We start from the raw sequence: 20,410 nt of genomic DNA on the forward strand, positions 1-20,410 counted from the left end.
GCAGTAAAAACAAATAAATTTTGCTGACAATATCTTGGATGAGTTTAGGAATATTGTTTACCGTGGAAAAGTCTTGACCAAATACATTATTCATATATACCTTTTAATGTCAAGACATTTTTTCATTTAGTTTATGTACAATTAAATGCATTTAAGGTTATATGCTAGAACAGTGTTTCTCAACCTTTTTTGGGCCAGCGCCCCCCCCCAGCCTTTATCCAGGTCCCTCACCGTCCCCCACCAAAAATAATTTCCCAGAGAACAAAAAAGTCATGGGAATAGAAATTATTTTCACAGGCGTCTATGAAAAATTTAATGAACATTCAAGTTAAAATTGGTAGGCCTAAGAGCAGCCAATCAGAGTGGAAATAATATTCATATTTTGTGCCATTTTCTAGTTGTTAAATATTTCACAAAATGACCAGATCAAAGATGTTCAACATGCCAGTTTAAACTTTGATCAATTTGCAAAACGACTGAGCTCTGCAACATTAAAACATGGATAGAACTGTAACTACATTAATCATAGCTCTTCTTCTCTTCAGTGTTTCTGTGAGTTTCTGGTGGTGCAGCTCTGTGCTGCCTTCAGGAGAATGGGACATCAGAGTATCATCCATAAAACTTCACCCTCATGGCGTCTCATGGCGTTTATTGTGCAAACCAGAGCTTTCAGTGGAAAAACAAAAGTTCCAGATCCTTTTAATACCATACAAATATGAGACAGAAACATGGATTATATCTTTATATAGACCTGTCTATTGATTTATAGATTAATAGTTTTACTGGACAGAAATTACAAAGAACAAATCTGGTTCAAATCCTAATGAGTCAAATTGAAAGTGTCATGGAGTCATCAGACTCATGACATTAACACTGACATGAAAAATAATATTGAAGAAATAAATACATCAAATCTAATTAACACTATAAAATGAACGCTCTCTATCGTGGTATCACCCATGGAGGGATTTCTTTATTTAAATGGGTTCATTTTTCAGAGGGATACACAGTGAGGGTGTCGTGATTTTAGCTACCAGTAGCAGGAGAACAGAGCTGCGCCAAGACGCTAACAGAAGCTACTAACACTGAACAGAAGAAGAGCTGCCATCAATACAGCTGCAGCCAAGCATGATTTAATGTTACACAATACAGTTTTACCAAGTTGCTCAAAGTCTAAACTGGCATTGTTGTGTATTTAAGGTATAAAATTTACCTTCGACCAAACGCCCCCCAAAGGCATCCCAGCGCCCCCCTTTTGTAAAAATGTCCGCCAGCGCCCCCTGGGGGGCGGTACCGCACTGAATAAAGTCCCCTTTCAAAAACAAGAAAAAAAAGTACAAAAATAGGGTATAATTTTCTTAAAATAAGAAAAATTATCTGCCAACAGAACAAGAAAATTTATCTTGTCAAGATTTTCTAAAACAAGAAAAAATATCTAACCAAGATAAACCTACAATATCTTAAAATTAGTGTATTTTTACTTAAAACAAGCCAATTTTACTTATACGAGTAAGATATATTATCTTATTTTAAGAAAAATTATCTCAAGTAAAGAAAATGTTACTTGACACTGAATTTCTTGAAATAGCGTAAAATTTTCTTATTTTAAGAAAAATGTTCTATGTATTAAGAAAATAAATCTCATATATTCTATTTGTATTAGTAAAATTGGCTTGTTTTAAGTACAAATACACTAATTTTAAGATATTTGTAGGTTTATCTTGGTTAGATATTTTTTCTTGTTTTGGAAAATCTTGACAAGATAAATTTTCTTGTTCTGTTGGCAGATAATTTTTCTAATTTTAAGAAAATTATACCCTATTTTTGTACTTTTTTTTCTTGTTTTTGAAAGGGGACTTTTTGCAGTGATATACCTAAATCTAGTTTATTTTTATTGTTGCATAGGATTAAAATATATATTTTGTCACAGCTTTACTCAAGGTTCTTATGCTAAGACAAAAATCCAAAAATTGATCCTGTGAATACTGGAACAAGATATGTTATTGGCTTGCTGAAATGAAGACATGAGTTCAATTACTTTTAACATCTTTATTACGTTTAAGTTTCACATAAACACAATAAAACATGACTTCTGGTCAGAATTTAAAGTCTGGATGGGCATCTGATTCTGAAACAATCCTGTAAAATGACAGAACAATGACGATCTGACACATCTGCCGCACTAAGAGTCAAGCAAACCAAATTGTCCAAAGCAAAAAAAAATCTTGGGATTAGATGTCAACAATAGGAGCTACCTCCGCAATGAACTTCTTCCAATAAGCCATAGCCTTTTATATGTGAAGTCTTGCCTCAGTTACGGACGCCGTTCTCAAGACGTCTGTCAGCAGCACAGAGAGGAGTGGCCCCACACACGGATGCTGAAAGGTGTAGTGGCTGTGATGTCCTCCTTTCAGAAGATCAGGGCAGGCATGGTTCCAATGGCCAGTAGAAAGTTGGTTTCACGATCACCACAGAAAAGTGATCTTGTTTGAAGTTGTTGGGTCATCTGCTAATTGGAGCACAGACAGAAAAACAATCATAAAACAAACCATGTTTTAGGGACTAATCAGTGTAATGATGAATCAGTATCATAAATGTCTTACCTCAAGAATGTGAAGGACAGCGTCACTTGCAATTCCCAAAGTTTCTTGTAGATGGTGCAATACGTGATTGACGATGTGTCTGGCATAGGCTTCACCATGGCAACAGTTTGGTTTACTTGAAAAATAAAACAAGTCTTATTTTAGTTTATGTGCTCAATTACAATATTACATGAATTCAAGATGGCAAGAAAGTTATTTTAATTAAATCAAACAAGGACTACTTAAATTCACCAATCAAAAATAGTGTTTAAAATATCCTGGTAACAGTGTGGAATATCTAACCTAGGCTTTTAGACTCATTGCATTTAAGTTTTTAAATTACAGCACATCAAACACCCTCAGTTAGTGAAATACTAGGTGGAATTGCCCTTTAACCATTTCCCGAATCAGAAGCTACGAATGAGAAGCCACCTTAGCTATGTTAAAAAACGGAAGCTACCAAGAACTCGTGTCGATATTATTTTTAAGCCACAGCTATTGTGGTTAATAACTGTTTAAAGCTCATATTCACAAGAGCGGCTCTTTAACCGCGGATGAAAATTGGCATTTCACGACATGCTAACTAGCTTCAGTTAGCTTATCTTAGAAAGACAGACTTTAAACCCACCCCTCAGTACAGCAGCTGTAGGGTCTATACACGTAAAAAAGTCCTCCATCGTCATTCATGTCCAACCGAGATTAGAGAATTTCCAAAAGAAAATCTTATAAAAGTACAGTAGATAAAAGCTTAGTTAGGCTGTTACAACTGAATTAACCGTTAATCAGGGCAGTTAAATGATCTCTGGCGTTGCCGTTAGCGATGTGCGGATTGATACTGAAATATCGATTCTTCCGATACCAGAACTTAATTCTTTAAAATCTATTGTCAGATCCAAGGACAGTGGCGCAACTACACATTATTCAGGTGGATGCGAAAACATAGATCGGCGCCCCCCCTCCCCCCGAGGGAAGGAATGTCAGGGTGAAGGAGCGTCGCTCACTCAAACCCCCCCCGAGGCGACGATACGTGAAAGGTAAAACTCGCTACATTTACCTCGTTATGTGCTAGAGGTGAAGGAGCGTAAGGCGTGCTGAACTGTATGGGAAAACATCGGCGTGCCGCCCCCTCCAGACGAGGTTTTGGCGCCCCCTCTGGTGCTGCGCCCCTATGCGTTGCATACCCTGCATACCCACTTTTTGCGCCACTGTCCAAGGATCAATACTTTCAACACTTTAGTAATTTGAGATAATGTAGATTAACTAGAGTACGTTAGAAAGTAACTAAATTATTGAGATCTTGCCTAAATGAAACGTTGCTAATGGGAACTACTTTTTCTTCCGCTTGGTAAGTATGTAATGTGTAAGGACGTAATGCCCAAGCGCAGCGTGCTGCTGACGCTCACTCACTCAGAAATGGACATGTTGACAGATTATTAAAAAAAAGTGACATGGAGCTATTTCAGCTGTCATTTTATAGTAGTTTTAATAATTAAACAAGGATGTATTTAATAGGGTTATTACTTTACTAATTTTCTTTTTTTTAGTTTGCAACTCGATTTTTACGTTTTGTATATTTCAGCTGAATTAAAATAGTTTATAGTAAACGAGATTGTTGTCTCAATGTACTTCTGAGTTTAAAATGAGTGCATCAGAGTACATTGTGTTCTTTTTATGAAGCCAAGATATGGATTACATTTATTTTTTTATTTAATTCAGAAACAAATTAACTGTCTTTGCACAAAGTATGGGATCTGTATTGCCAATACCAGCTTAAATTTTACTCGGTATTGGATCGGAAAGAAAATCTGTTGTATCGAACATTAATACTATCTCCCTGCCATTTTGGGCACTTTCCCATTTGGATTGTATGATGTCATAATTAAATAAAACAAGGACTACTTGTTATTGTTAGTTTGAACAATAAAATATTGTTCAAACTAATATTAATAACTTATAAAGTAAGAATTTGAAATATAAACCAAAAGTTAAAATATTTATCATGACATTGAGCTAATCAATATTGTTGATTCTAATCTCATTGTGTGGAATACCAGCCATTTCAAATCACACATCAATAGAAATTTCATGACATGTCAGTAAGAGGTTGCATCAAGAAGATCAAATTAAGAAGGTCCTTAGCAGATGGAAACATGCCAAGAATTATCTTGATATATAAACTGATATTGTTTCTGAAATTGTTGTGTTAAATGTCAATCGTTTAAATATTAAATTATAATTTCCTGTACACTCTGCCAACTTATACAAGAATATAAGTTCATGGGTTTTTTTAAATTTTTCATTGACAATAACACAAAGGATTCCATTTGGACATAGTCTGTTTTAATTATCTGAATTAATTATCGCAGAGCTACATTAATGTAGCTCTGCGACAAGAGGTCAAAGCAGTTCTGTGTGAGATATGAACATGTTCAGGCCAACTAAGAGGAAGTGATGTTCTCCATTCTGTAAACCTCAGGAGTAGAGAAATGAAATCATAAAACAACTAATGCTAACATGGTGATGAAAGGCTGTTTCTGCTGTGTTTATGTCATGGAAAGTGGTGGCAATGACGGGACATAACATTTTACCGCAATAACAAACTAACAGTGAAATGATTTTCTCTCAGTATAAGCCAAGTCTACTGCATTCAGTGTTTCTTTTTTAATTTAACATTCATTTAAAAAATAATTTGATATTTGTTTTTCAATAACTAATTTGTTGGAGGTGCAATATCTGTATTGTATCGGAAGTGAAAATGTATTGGCACGCCGCTAATCAGAGATTACATACAATCACTACAATCTGAGCATGGCATTCAGTCAAGAGGCATTCAGTCCAAATTCTTCGATTTTGTTACATTCTTCCTTTTTAAATTTCTGTCTGGTTGTATGGTTAGAAAGCTGGACACAGACAAAATTTTCAGACTCCACAAAAAAGCTTTAGTGTCTGGTGACATCATATCAGGGAACTCAGATAATCAGAGTTCATAACAGTACATTCACTTGTTTTATTTTTCCCCTTCCTTTGCATGTGTCTGATTTAGGATAGTGTTTGTAGTCGGTATGGTAACAATGACATGTTTGTGTGAGAAAATGGGTGGATTTTAGGGAAATTTGACTGTGATAGAAAACCTGGTTTATGCAGAGAATAATAAACTTCTAGAATTCAGGATCTGAAATATTTAGCGATCATAGCTGTCATGAATAGGACCAGATGGAAAAACTCAAACAGGAACACAAAAAGATCACACTAAAGTTTGAAGACAATCATTCATAGAATTGTTTTTTTTTAATTATTATTATTTCAGAGTACTTTTGGAAAAAAAAAAATCTTGAAATGCTTACAGGGAAATCCATACTTCATTGTTGAGCAGGTATTTAAATCTTGATCTGTTTGTATGAATTAGCAGCAGTGGGTCTGCCTTGTGTAAAAGACAGTTACAGTTACTTCCTCTTCCCTCTCTGCCTCTGTGTGGCTTTCATTAAAACTGCTAAGCAGATCTAATGAGCTGAGAAACTGACCAATCACATGCCAAATTGCCCTCTGAGAGACTCTCACACACTTAACACCAACAATGACGAAATCAAACGGCCAATATGCATGACGGTCGGGATGGATAAAGTAAACTAGTCTACTGTATGCATTCCAGGTCTCTGCTCGGCGCAGTTGGAGCTGTATTTCTCAATGGGCTCTGTGTCCTTCAGATGTTTCTCCAAATAGAAAATAAAGAGCAGTAATGGCTGCCTGCTTTAAAATAGATTTTATTTGGATTCTGATTAGAGTGTTGGCATCTTCCTCACCTTAATACTTCACGCTCCACTCGTGTCTTCCTGCAACGCTTCACAGAATGTAGCTATTTCTGCGTATGCGTGACAGCTGCATAAAAATCACGTCGTGATTCAAATTCTCAATTATCAACACACACACACACACACACACACACACACACACACACACACACACACACACACACACACACACACAAGCATGCAGCTTGCAGATGGAGGCTCTGAGTGACAGGTGGGCCTAATGACTTGAGGTACGTGTCACAGACTGCATGTCCAGCCGAGCTGCAACATTAACTGGATGATGTGAATTGTCCCAGTGGGGTCTGAGTCCCGCTTTTCCTATTAGTTTTTATCTGCATCTCATTAGAAACGACTGATATGTTTTACGCGAACACACTCGCCCTATCCAGGACTAGAATACCCACACAATCACTGTTAAACATCACCGAAATTCAATTTAGAATTTTTTAAACACTGCTGACTCAGTCTATTTGATTTTTGCATGTTTTTAACCTTTATTTATACAGGTTGTCTCATTGAGAGTCAATATCTCATTTACAAGAGAGACCTGTTTTGATATGACATACCAAAAAAACAAACAAAAAAAAAAAACACACACACACAGTAACACCAGTTATTAAGAAATCCAACTCAATTTAATAACCTAATAAAATGTGAACAAAAACAAGAGCAAGTTTCATAAGAATGCTCTCTTTGTCTAAAAGAAAACAAAAGAAATATGCATGAAAAGGAATGTGCTAGTTTCTGTGGGAAAATCAGCTGTGATAACATAAATCAACCTCTTTCTTTATATATTTTTTATTCCTCACTCATTCTTTGAATATCTAGTTGTTATTCCAGTCGTCTTGTTTTTGCTGCTGCTCTTTTGACAGCAGGACAGGAGTGATTTCACAGTCAGCGATGTTCCCTTCCACTGGAGCTGTCACCGCTACTCAGGGCTCGAATGCCAGCGTTTACGAGTTTCGACCTGATTTCTGACACAAAATCCAGTACACGACTGTGTCAGGGCTGTGACTCCACAAAGTTGAAGTTAACCCCTGGTTCTGGACTTTTGGTAGTTTTTGCCTTTATTTTAGGGCTGCAACAATCGATTATTCAATCAAATTATTGTGACGGTTAATTAGGGGAAATAAATTGGCACAGTCTGCATATTTTCCATTAAACCACATAAGCCTTTTTTACATACAGTGTTGGAAGTACATTAAAAGTTGCAAATAATTTATTTACTTTTGTTGAAAAATAAATCAGCCCAGACTTCCTTCATTTTGGGAGCTTGGTGATCTACCAATCTTATGTACCTCGGCAAAGATTCTGGGTAAAACAGATTTATAGACAAAGAAGTTTTTAACTTGGATTTATAGATTGCTTTGTACAGTTTTGGCTTAAACACTGCTCTGAGGGTGGACGATTAATCGATTACTAAATTGATTATTTCAAAAACTGATTAATCTCAATTACTTTGATTAGACATTCCAACTATTTCATATTTTCAGAGCTCTGTCTGAATTGAACATTTTCATTTTGGGTCTAGTTGTTTTCTCTCAGCGCTTTCACAGCAAATTGTTATTCAGCACTAGAATTCATTGCTCGGAGTTGCATAACTGGCTGGAAAGTGATGCCTGTAACTTGAAGTGATCCCTTTGTTCTGTGGTGAACTGTTAACCTGCACTTTTCCAGTATCAGAGCAGCTGGAAAGCCTTCCAGCCGTCCAGCCTATAACCTTATCCTCCATCAGGAAAACAGAGACTCGTGCACAGTGACTTTTATTATTTATGCTCTAATTATTTGGATGTTTTCATGGAAGATTGTATTTTGCCAGGGCAAAATGTGCCGCAAATGTATCACACTTTTATCAGCGTACGTGTGACGATAAACCTGTACTTTTTTCTCCTTCACACACAGACTTCAACTATAACACAGATGGCTACGACGGGGACGGAGCCGAAGACGGCAAGTCCCAGGATAGCTCTGAGACGCTGCCCTACATAGACGAATCGCCCACCATGTCCCCCCAGCTCTGCGTGTCTCAGGGGCCCGATGGTGAGGTGGTCTCCCCCTCGCCTCTGGAGGTAAGAAGAGGCTCAAGGATACACACAACAATTAGGGACAAAAGTTTTGACTTGGGAAAACTATTCATACCCCCTGGCTTTTATTGAGGTTATATACACTGTGAACATACCGTTCCTTAAGGGACACTTGGTGGTGATAGAATCAAGCTTTGGGGATCCTTTTTTTTAAAACTTGAAACAGGGTCTTTGTGTTTATCAGTCAAACAAAGTATTAGTAAAATACACTGAATCTTGTGGGACTAAACGTAAAAAATAAAAGGGGAAAGAGTAATTTTTCAAGGCATTACGTACTGTAAGTAAATGACGGAGCAGGAAGTAACAGGAGGGTAAATTGCTGCCCCTGGTGGTTGATTATGTGGCTTTCCACTGGATATATTTCAATCAAAACATTGGTACATGGACGAATAAAGACATAGCCTGCAATGCATGAGTGATTTTTTAAAAGATAAATTAGACTAATATGCAGCAGTGCATGATACTAGAAACCCTACCGTTAATTAGATGACGGTATTTCCTGTCCTGTGTACATAAACGTTGCTATCCATCCTGCAGCACTTCATCCTCGTTTTCCCTCAAACATCTGATTAAAGGCTCTTAGCTGCTCTGCTCCCAGATCTGTTCGAAATATGAGATGATTGATGGCAGCTCCTCTTTCTGTGTCAGCTCCACACATTCAGCTGAAAAGATCAGATTCACTGAGGCTTGTTAGGGGCTTTGACATTAATCACTGAATTCTGGTAAATACACAAGCTCAACGCAAGCATGAGAAGTTGTGTTTAGTTCTCATCATGGTGCTTAAGTTAAAAAAAGTGTGTATCGTGTCTTTTTGATTATTTTTTCTTGTTCTTTCCTGAATATGTGGATTTACTCATGTGTTTTATTTGTTTAAGCTGCAACTAACGATTATTTTAGTAATTGATTAATACACTTAAAAAAACCTTTCACAAGGTGATATTTTAGATAGTAAATCATTCCAGTGCAGTTTTGAATCTATGCTGTTGTATATATAAACTCAATATAATTTTATTACGTATTTCCTTATGTTTCTGAGTCATTGTGCAGTTTTCTCATCCTCTGGTGTTGTTAACTTGACCTGGCGATCATGTCACTCCAGGACCGATAATCGCCTATAATCACCTACCAGTGTGTGTCCACCCACCGTATTATCTGGCATCCAGTAATTGTTGTGGTTCAGCACTGGTAGCTGAAGGGCCACTGAAACAGATGGACTCAATTTGTCAGTCTGAGTGTAAATTACAGCACATGTGTGGACTGTGTTAACCGAGACCGGGGGTCCAGATCAATATCTGTCACTTCAGGAATGTTCATTGACAGTACAAACTTATTCATAACATATGACTTTTGCACATTGTCAAGTTGCAACTACAAGATATTTTATTTGGATTTTATGTAGCAAACACAAAGTGGTGCACAAGTAGAGAAAAAAGGGGTTGAAGTCTCATGTTTTTTTGCAGCCTAAAACTGATTTTCTGAAAGGATCTAATCTGATCTTCACCTGTTTGCTGTGTTGCCTGCTTCTAATTTGGGCTTCTTTTAACAAGCCCTTTCTTCACGAAGTGCATGAATAACAGTGTAGCTGTTCTTCCATCTGAGTTGTGGAGCATAAAGATACTAAAGCTGACAATGGTGGAAGCATCCTGATCACAAATAAGAACAGAGGAGTAATTAAATTATGGATTTATCACTTCTTAACCTTTAGCAATATTGCTATTGCATGATTAGCTTCCTAGCTTAGCCCTCTTCAGCAGAGTGGGCTCATTCATGTTGAATGAGTGGGCTGTTTCTCCCCTCAGAACACAGGAGGAAAAAAGTTTGTTTGTTTCCAAGGTAAAAAATTAGATTACCTTCCCGTATTTACTAATTTCTCTATTGTTTCCTCTTTTATTATCTGTGCTTTCAATTTCCTACATTTCAGCATTTGCTCTCTGTCTTTGATTCTACTTTTGTATTCTGGATTTGAAGCACCATTACTGTGTAATCACTGCGATATAAATACCCCTGGTCCTCATCCAGGATGGGTTTTTAATCGAGCTAATTCATAAATTATGAAGCTTATTATTTAGATGTGTACTTTTGCTGGTGCGTCAGTTTGCTTATTCACTGACATAGATGCTTGTCTCCATCTAGTGGTAAGCAGCAGTAAGAGCAGAAGATGTTGAAATTTAAGTTATTAAAATATGAAACTCAAAGAAGAATACTTCAGATATATGGTGTCAAGAATCTACCAAACCAGAACTGTCTTAAGAACAAGTAGAACGAAACATCTTTTGGTCTTCAGAAGCTTTTACTTCAGGGTCCTAGGAGTTGGTGGGGAAAGAAAAATCAAACTAATTCTTGTAATTTTTCAAGAAAACAAAAAATATGACTCTACTTTTGTCTAATTTTGGTGCAGTTTGTGTGTTTTTTTTTTAAGGTAACTCTTTATTTGACAGGGTGTGCATAAGACCGACATGTCACTGTCATAAACATGACATAACATCCTGTCGCGGACATGAAGGAGGCTTTATGAATGTCTGACTGTTGTCATGAAGTGTCATTTGGTAAATAATGATACTTTTAATGCGAAGTTGCTTTAAAAGTTGCATTAAAAGTCCATTAGTAGTGCCAGCTTTGTATTATTTTGTAAATAAAGATACTTTAATGCAAAGTTGGCACTTTTAATGGACTTTTAATGCTACCTGTAGAGCAACTTTGCATTAAAAGTGTCATTATTTACCGAATGACACTTCATGATGACAGTCAGACATTCATAAAGCCTCCTTCATGTCCATGACTTATGTCTTGTTTATGACGCTGTCATGTCCGTCTTATGCTCACCCCGTCAAAGTGTTGCCAAAAATAATCTCTACATTTTTATGTGTGATCTACATGCTCTGTAATAGTCGGCATCTCTCACACAACAGCGCAGCTAGAGAAGAAAACGTGAGCGCCCGAAGGCTTCTTCACTTTCTTCCTCCTCATGCTTGTTAAGTTGGCCTCCATTTCTGCTGAATTTGCAGAGCCTTTCACAAAAGCTGACAGCTCCCAGCTACACACATGTATGCAGTATGATGCACATGAATAAATAAGAATAAAATGTGCATATATTTATATTCTCCTGACAGAACAGTGAGTTTTCTAAAGTTTGTGGTTGGTTTGTCTTCACTGTTTATCATCGGTTCTCCTTTGTCTTAGTCTGGTGTCGTTTTCTGTCTGCTTTCCTTGCCTTTAACGATCCTCACCCCTCAACTTAATGACTGGAAATTGTGCTGACTTTGAAATATGGGCCACAAACATAAGATGAGCTAACAGTCACACTTACTAGTTCTTGGTTTATAAAGTGAGACTGACATTTATGATATCATCTTGAATTTTTGCCATTTTTACTTTGCATAAACAGTGACGATACACAAGAAATAAGTAAAACCTTCAACACGATGACCTTTGAGCAGTGAAACAAGACAATGGTTATCGTGGGTGATAGTTTTTGCATTGTAGCAACTTAAATTTAACAGCATGCCAACATCGTTGCAGTCCTCAATCATTAAAAAAATACAAACACACCTAAACTAAACTCTAATTGGTAATATATATCTTGTACATCGTTGTTGTTTTCAAGCTACTGCACATACTTTTCTGTAAAATCGTTAAAGATGATTTAAGATAAAGTTCATCTATAGAACAAAATGTTGTGGCTAGGTTTCTTTTTAAAAAAAATTTAATCCTGTAAAAAGCACTTAATTAAGTGTAAAAACTGCTTAATTCGAAAACGAGCTTTTGATGACATCACATTATAAGTTGCTTTTGAGTATTTTTCTGTGTTTGTTTAGTTTTTTTTTGCTGTTTATTTTTGGCATGTTACTTAAACTCCTCCATTAAACGGCTTCTGAACAGCTGCCACAAAAAGGATTGTTTTCATCTGTGAAAACACTGACTGAGTTTGTGAGGAGCAGTGATTGTTAAATTTTATAACGTCTGCTGGGAGGAAGGAGCTGTGATATCGCTCATTTGTGCGCATAGGATGCAGCAGTTCGTCACCGAAGGAGCTCCAAGCTATTAAAATAAGTAATCTTTAAGGTATTTTTGCATAATGCATTCACATCCTGAATCTTCAGTTTAAGCTTTATTAGCCTTAAACATTTGATGCCTAACTTACAGAAATCCTGTTTAGCACAAAAATCAATCAGGTGGAAAGATTCCATTTGGGATAAATATTAGTACAAAATAACCTTCTGAAGACGATGTCGATGTTTGCTTCAGCTTCACCATTGAAATCAGTGTTTGGGGATCATTAGAGTGCGACTTTGGCATAAACATAAGAGTGAACTTAAAGGCATTGACATGTTTAACCCTTTCATGCATGAATTATGATCCTTTGTGTCGGGATTTTTTTCCCCAATTTTATTTTTATTGTCATAAGGCATAAAAAAGGTAGGAAAAAAAATGTGTAAAACTTTTTTTCTATTTATTTATTTAATTTTTGTAATTTTCTCCAAATACAAAGTTATTTGAAAAATACATCAGTAGTATTGTTCTAGGGGTTATCTGACATCACAATATATATATTTTTTTTACCTGCAAGAGTCGTCTACAGTAGAATGAGGGACCGGGTCGGTTGGCATGCTTTTTGTCTGTCGGCCATATTGGATTTAACCAAAATGATTTCTTGCATTTGCAGCTAAAGGCCAGTGGTTGATACTGTATTTTATGATTCGTTGGTGTCCTATTCAGTGGACACCAGCGCATTTATGTCATTTATAACATACAAATCCACAAGAAGCACAAGAAAATGACTTTTAGACAGCTGTCCATTCTAGTGACCACTATGCATAAAAGGGTTAAAATCTGTAAAAGTTTCTAATTTGCCCCAGTTTTTACCTGTGCCTCCATTCTTGTGCCTCTTGTGATGTCATCAACCCACATAACGCAAAGGAGATATTTTTTCTTTTCTTCTTCTTTTCAGTGGGATTGAAAAGATATTTTGTGAAATTCTGTTGTGGACGTTTCATTTATTCACCACCTAGCTGTGTTTTTATTGTGAGTGACCACTTGTCAATGAGACCAAAATACATCACTGGATGGTATCTTTAAAGCCCAACACGGGGGACTCTCAGGAACTACTTGATCTGCAACCAGAACCTCTGAGCAGTCCACTAATGAGACGATGACCAAAGGAGGAAAAACTGCAGCGCGTACCCATGCGAGAAAGGCAGAACCTGTGTTTTATGAAGAGGAAGTGGCTTTTGACTGATGACAGCAGAAGGCTGAAATAAAGAAGAAAAGCAGAGAACAAGTGTCCCACCGTTGACTCTACAGAGAACCGGCCTGCGCAGCCATCAAGGAAGTGGCTGGATAGCGTTAGTTGTGAGAGGAGGGGCGTGTGGAGAGGAGAGGGGAGGGGCCGACCGTATCGACCGAGGTGGAACTGCAACACACATACACACCGAACACACACCGAACACACAGAAACACCAGGAAGCCCAGCAGAGGAAAGGGGGGGTGGGGTTGCGTAGGCGGGGCCCTCTCTCCCTTTCTCTCCCTCACTCTGTCGGCGTCCAGACGAGTTGCTCCGAAGGGAAAATCCTGATGTGTCCAGGCGGGCCCTGATCCAGAAGCAGAGAGAGGAGAGGAGGTGGCAAAAGAGCGGACAGGAGAAGAAGGAACCATGGAGGAGGAAGAGGAGGAAGTGCTGGGCTACTTGGACAAGGTGCTAGAGGAGGAAGACGAGGTGTTTGAGTATGGAGATGGCGAGCTGGACCTCATCACTCCGGTACATAAACAGTTCAAGGTGAGGTGAGGCGGGCGCTGGACAGCCGGACACAGGAAAAACCCGCCGGCGTTGCAAACACTTTGAAAGCTGATCCACTTGTAGACTAACTGAAAGCCATAATTGGAGTCCTCTTATGATGTGGCGTCAATGTGTTTGTTTTTGTGCTTGTGAGACATCTGTGCTGCAGTCGTTTGTGTGCATGTGTGCGTGTGTGTAACAAAGCAGCTCTTCTGGAGCACATGTCTCTTCATTCTGCTGCTCTGTGAACACTTTTGATTTTTGCTACCCAAGCTAACTTGTGTGTGTGTGTGTGTGTGTGTGTGTGTGTGTGTGTGTGCGTGTGCGTGTGTGTGTGTGAACTCCGCTCTGCAGTTGAACTGTCTCACACTGCCACAATATCAGCACTGTTATCTCAACCAGTGAGTACAGGAGGTGCTAAAGGAAAGTATGCACGGAGAATCCTTCTGTGTTGGGGAGGGAAAATAATACATGCTTCCTTGCTTTCTGGATTTCTCATCTTGGCCTTGCTACACAGTAGCTCTTTGTACAGCGGAGGGAAAATATTCTTCTTCCTGTCTTTTTTTTCCTCTTGCCCCCCTTCCAACTTTCTACGACGTATTTAACGCTGAAATGGTAAAGTGAGCACTTCTCCTGCACTTTAGCAAGTTTAGCCAGCTGTCAGGTCTAAAATCCATCCTGCAGAGTTTCAAAAGTATTCATAAGGCTTAAACATACTATCATTTTGTCACAATAAATTGTCCTGCTAATTATGGCGATAAATTATACTATTGTTACTTTGAGACCATTTTCAAGTACCGTATTTTCCACACTATAAGGCGCACCGGATTATTAGGCGCACCTTCAATGAATGGCATATTTTAAAACTTTTTTCATATATAAGGCGCATAGAATAGACGCTTCAGTTTGGGTTGCCAAATTGTTCCGTACCCTATTTTTCACATCCACATTTATAAAGAAGTGGTCCCCGAGTACTTTATATAGTAGGCTGCCCCAGTCTCATGGTGTTGCGATATTGTGCCCAGTTGCTTTCTGGGTAACACAGACCAACCGACACGCTGCCGCCGCAGTCTCTGTCTCTCTCCTCCTGCCCCTCCGCCTCCATACATTACAACCTTACTCTGTTGTTTGGGTCTGTCATGTCCCGTTAAGGAAACCTGGTTAAATCTACAGAAAGATCTGCTAGTACCACCATTGCTAAACAGTTAGCTGTGTCTTTAAAAAAGACTTGTGAATCACCATACTTCATGTGATAATTGTTCAGGACGTCATCACAAACCACACCTTTGGTCTTCAGAGATAACATCGATGTCAGAGGGTAGTAGAGACGGATTTAACACGTAGAGCCAAAGTCGGGCCTTCTTCCCCCTCTCTCAGACGAGGGCTGGTGTGCTGATATCATCGCAAGGATCTGACTGTGTTAATAATTAATCATCCTTTGTCCTCACTAGTTGCTTTTTGCAGATCTGTGAAGGTGCATATGTGTAAGCAAAGAAGACTTGGTTGTTTTTTTTCATAACGACACAGCAGAAGATTTTTATTTCTTTCCATCCACAGAATTGACTCGTAATGTTTTTTTTTTATCTGATATCGTGGTATTATGACGCGAAGCTCTCCTACATGGTACATTGATCAGGATTCAGGGTCATTTAAATATGCAAATGCAAAAACACTAAATCTTACCAAGTATTTTTGGTCTAGTTTCTATATGTAAGCACACGTGAAATAAGACACAGGAGCTTGTTTAAAGTCAATGATTCCTTTAGGTTGATGAAAAAGTATTAGTTCTGCTGTCAGATGATTTTATGGATAACAAGACATTTTTCCCATGTTATATGTGAAATAATCTGCCAGTGGAAGCAGTATATTAACATTTATTAACTTGAAACAAGCTCCTATATCTTGCTGAAAAGTTACCTGTAAGTTAGTTTGGTCAAGTGTGCAAAGATATTTGCACTAGAAACTAGAGCAAAGTTTCTTTCTAGTGCTAAAGCACTGTCAGTTTTACTTTTCTGCCTAAAAGTAAAACTGCATGTGACCTCACACTCGCTGGCTAAGGAACGGTTAACAAAAAGAAAGAAAATGTCCTGACCCGGGTTAGGTTCTGTGGAAATATCATAAAAAGGAAGGAAAGTTGCCTGGGAAACGGGGAGGAAAAACGGACCAAATTAGCGTGAGAGTTGAGGAAAAATGCACAGAAACTCTCGCCTTTGCTCTTCTGAAATTTGGAGTGCTGCCGCTAAGATGACGCTGAATGCTATGCGCACAAAAAAGACGCCAAAACATTCATTCAGATTTAAATGAACAGTTTGAAACAGATAAAATATAATCTAAAAATAATAGTTTCTTTTACCTGGAAGCTTCATACAAACTAGATGAGCTGCTTGGTATTAGACTTTCATCGCAACCTTTCTTGACATATTTGCACCTTACAAAGCTGTGACTTCTTTGACACTGGCCTCTATGTATAGCCTGAAAGCCACATGATTCAGCTAAGTCACCTTTGACGTTTTCAGATTAGGAAATCTTCTCACTGCACAAGTTGTATGGTTTTCGTTTCAAACATGTATGTGTTTTTTATTCTGGCGTTTGCCCGTTGTCATTAACTGCTCTGGCACCGTGCAGGAAATGAATTAAAGTCGCGGACCTCCCGTGCAGTGCCGGCGTGTACTTTGTGTCCATTTCATTACAGCGTTTTGTATTGTTTTGCAGGGAGATGTTGAGAAAGGGCTGGAGATGAAGAAACTGGTGCTGTCTGGTTTCTTGGCCAGTGAAGAGATCTACATCAACCAACTGGAGGCCCTGGTGCTGGTGAGACGCACATTCTCACACAGCTGCTGCATGCGGACCTGTTTTAGTGGGTCAGAAAATACTCAATCGTATCGAGAGCCGAACCGCTGCCACTGCAGTTTCCTGAAACACACGTTTCCCCATGCTGAAGCAGCGCAATATGTCATTTCCTGCCTTTTTGTAGCCACACGCTGCCCTATGACCAACATGGGGTTTCACACGTCGGGTTCAAGATCACCACTGTTTAGTAAAACTGGAGTTAATAATCAGAGTAAAGATGGAAAATGAATAAAAGCAGGTTTTGTAGTGAGTTCATCAAAACAGAGTCCAGTAAAGTCAAATTGGTCTTTACTTTTTAGCAGCTGCCGTCTCACCTGTCTGTCTCAACACAGCCAGACGTTACACAACACAACCCAAAGTGGCCAAGTGTCTCCAGAACACATTTGCATCATGACTTTTAGTCTTACTTTGCTTTTAATCGCCGACTTTTATGTTGAAAACGTCCGTAGCAGACCAGCGCAGAGTTTGTTCCTGCTTGTGTCGCCGTTTACAGCTGCTTTGAGTCTAAACCACCGTCACCGCAGGCTTACCCACGATGAGGGATCGTTGTAAAGTTAGCGACTTGACGCTATCGCCTGGGCTTCTGTAGGCAGACCTGTGTTATATAATCAACTCAGTCCAACTGTATTATTCAATAAGAAACATGATTTCAAAGTATTTATAGTTGAATTGGAAATGAACTAAATGCTTAGTCTGAGTTTGAATGAAATGGATTAATTTGATTCTATGGACACCTGTTTATCATCTAAATTGCCTTCATATGGCGTGCATGTAAATAAACTGAATTTAATTGATCTGTTTACTTTCAGTTCAGTTTTTTTCTGGCGTTAAATGGTTCAGTTTAAAATTTTCCACATGCTTATTCTCAAACAATACTGTCCTGATTGATCCACTGCTTCCTTCCTTTTCATTTTCTCTGTTACTACTGCAGAAACGATCCGATTATAAATGTCGCTAGTATGTTTTATATATAGAAGTGGGGATGGCCATATGGAGTTCGCTTTACTGCGATATTTTGAGGTACGATTGCGATAATAATTGGCGATAAGAGCCTCTTATTATTACTTTTTAACTGTATAGCCGTGTCTGCATGGCAATCATAGCTGCACAAACACAAATATCGCTCCTGTAAAACATTTTCTTTAGGAAACCAGTGACCATCAAGCTGCTCGTTCAAGCTTTTATGTTGAATGACACTTTTTCACGTCTTCTATGGAGACTTCTAGCTGTGCACTGTTTGGACATTTCAAATTATTTTTGATGGACTCGACCGGTCTAGTGAATGAATACCAGACTCTTTATGCAGTCCTTTCATTCTCATACTTCTACTGGATCAAACTGTGTGCCTGCGGCCATCATGGCCGCTGTGTAAAAACATGAGCTATGATGCGCCTTCATCCAACCTCTGAAATCGGAAATACTCTGACTCATCATTAAAAGCCAAGAGAAAGCTTTCAAGTTTTTCACTCTTATCTGGACCCTCAATCCCACCCACCAGAACCAATCTGCTCTCAAATTCGACGTGATCTAACCCTCCGTTAATTCAACCAGATTTCTTTCTCCCTCCGCAGCCCATGCGCCCCCTGAAAGCCGCAGCCACAAGCTCGCAGCCCGTCCTGACCATGCAGCAGATAGAGACCATCTTCTACAAAGTCCAGGACATCTTTGAGATCCACAAGGAGTTTTACGACGCCCTGCTGCCCAGCATACAGCGCTGGGACGAGAAGGTCACCGTGGGGCATCTGTTCCAGAAGCTGGTGAGTCTGATGTCGCCTCAAGAAGTTAAACTGCCTGGGTCTTTTTTTTTTTCCTTTCTTTTTTCCCCTCTTTGATGTCATCCACAGAGAACAAGAAAATGGCTGTTAGAGAGTTGTCAGGCTTCTCTCAGTTGGCTGCCAAATTTAGACAAGTGATTCACCAAGTAGCTGTTCCTGTTTGTGTGTGTGCGCATGTGTGTGTGTCCGTGACATTTGCAGAAATAGTCCAGCTTTCAGTCCAACACTTTTTTTTGTTGTTGTTCAGAAAGATTGGTGTCAGATCAGTTCACATTAATCATCTATGCAGTGAATTTTGAACTATCAGGCTTCATCAAGTTGGTACAGTTTTTAAAAAGTAAACAATTAAACTGAACTGCTTTACATGGATTGTAGCTAATCTTCTATTTGGTTCATAATAATGTGCCAATGTAGAATCCAAAATCCATTTTAATCTTTGAAAATTGTTGAATTCAAATTGCATTTTCAATACTGACTTGCAGCAGTAAGCTCATATTTGAGTTCATAGAAACCGATTTTGTTTCTCTGCTGTTCTTTTCTTACCTTGTCTTGACGATTTATCGTCCTGTTGCCGTTTTCTGGCTAAATCCACGTTTCCTGAAGGTTCTGGTTCTTTATCTGAGTATGAATTAATCAGATGTCTGCTCCGTCAGGAGAGATCCTGTGCTGTTGTTGCTGTGATTAGAGCAGAGGAAGTGTTTTCCAGCTCAGTAGCAGATTGTATAATCTATTTTTCAACACGACTGTGGCTCAACTTGCTTCTGATTAATTGTTGCGTCTGTTGGCTGCCAGCTCAAAAAGCCAAGAGTCCTCTTGGTTTTACTACACCTGTCAACACATGAGTTGATGTCGCTGTGTAGCTATCCAGTTATGACATAAATCTGTAGTTCATGTTTGTCTTTCTTGGAGGATCAGATTTAGACACGTTGTAAAGTATCTCAGTCAGAAAATGGTTGTAAATCTATGATTGTGCCAAAAGTTACAGCCCCAAATTGATTCACTGGATGTCATATAAACAAGCAACATAAAATCTAAAGAAAAAAACAAAACAATAAAACATGAAATCAACATAACGTTTTTATAACCTTCATGAAATCTGCAGAGTGTTTAACTTTTTTTATATTTATCTCATTAAACCCACAAGCTATGTAGTAATGTATTGGGATTTCATCAATAAAAAGGAGTGCATTGTTATGAAGTGGAACTAATTAGATTAAGCAGTTATTGAAATAATCATAAACTAATTTAGTAATCGATTCACCATAAACTGGAATATACAATTTCAAAAAAGGCCATTTGTTGAAAAAGTAACGTACTCAGAGCAGTAATTAGACTAAAACTGATTTTAAAAAAAATGTTTCATTTAAGTAAAAAAAAAAACAACAAAAAAAACAACCTTTGTCCCAAAAACCTGCATAAATGTTCCTACATTGGAGTAGGCTTTGATTGATTAATCAGATTAAATGATGAATTGATTATTGAAATAATCTTCAACTAATTTAGAAATCGATTCATCCTTAACTGGAGTAGACGGACT

The 20,410-nt window shown here is 38.3% G+C and overlaps 1 protein-coding gene and 1 long non-coding RNA gene across 6 annotated transcripts in view; one reads left to right on the forward strand and one right to left on the reverse strand.

The window, feature by feature from the left end:
• The window catches only part of abr (ABR activator of RhoGEF and GTPase), a 136,497-nt gene that overhangs the window by 48,383 nt on the left and 67,704 nt on the right, over positions 1-20,410 (forward strand). For 4 of the 5 annotated variants that reach the window (XM_008428046.3, XM_008428048.3, XM_008428050.3 and 1 more), the window contains exons 2-4: positions 8,294-8,460; positions 16,961-17,059; positions 18,670-18,855. In XM_008428046.3, the coding sequence (XP_008426268.1) occupies positions 8,294-8,460; positions 16,961-17,059; positions 18,670-18,855 (452 nt within the window). Of the gene's footprint in view, positions 1-8,293; positions 8,461-14,025; positions 14,249-16,960; positions 17,060-18,669; positions 18,856-20,410 lie in introns of those variants that run through there. The other variant, XM_008428051.3, reaches the window with a different exon arrangement.
• LOC145554845 (uncharacterized) lies at positions 2,035-3,476 on the reverse strand. Its single transcript, XR_014090865.1, has 3 exons — positions 3,211-3,476; positions 2,604-2,718; positions 2,035-2,509 (listed from the first exon to the last, which is right to left on the reverse strand). It is a non-coding gene; the product is annotated as an uncharacterized LOC145554845 (long non-coding RNA).

This window comes from Poecilia reticulata, chromosome 14 (genome assembly GCF_904066995.2).
Source record: "Poecilia reticulata chromosome 14, P_reticulata-male-v2, whole genome shotgun sequence".
In the NCBI taxonomy this organism is placed as follows: Eukaryota; Metazoa; Chordata; class Actinopteri; order Cyprinodontiformes; family Poeciliidae; genus Poecilia; species Poecilia reticulata.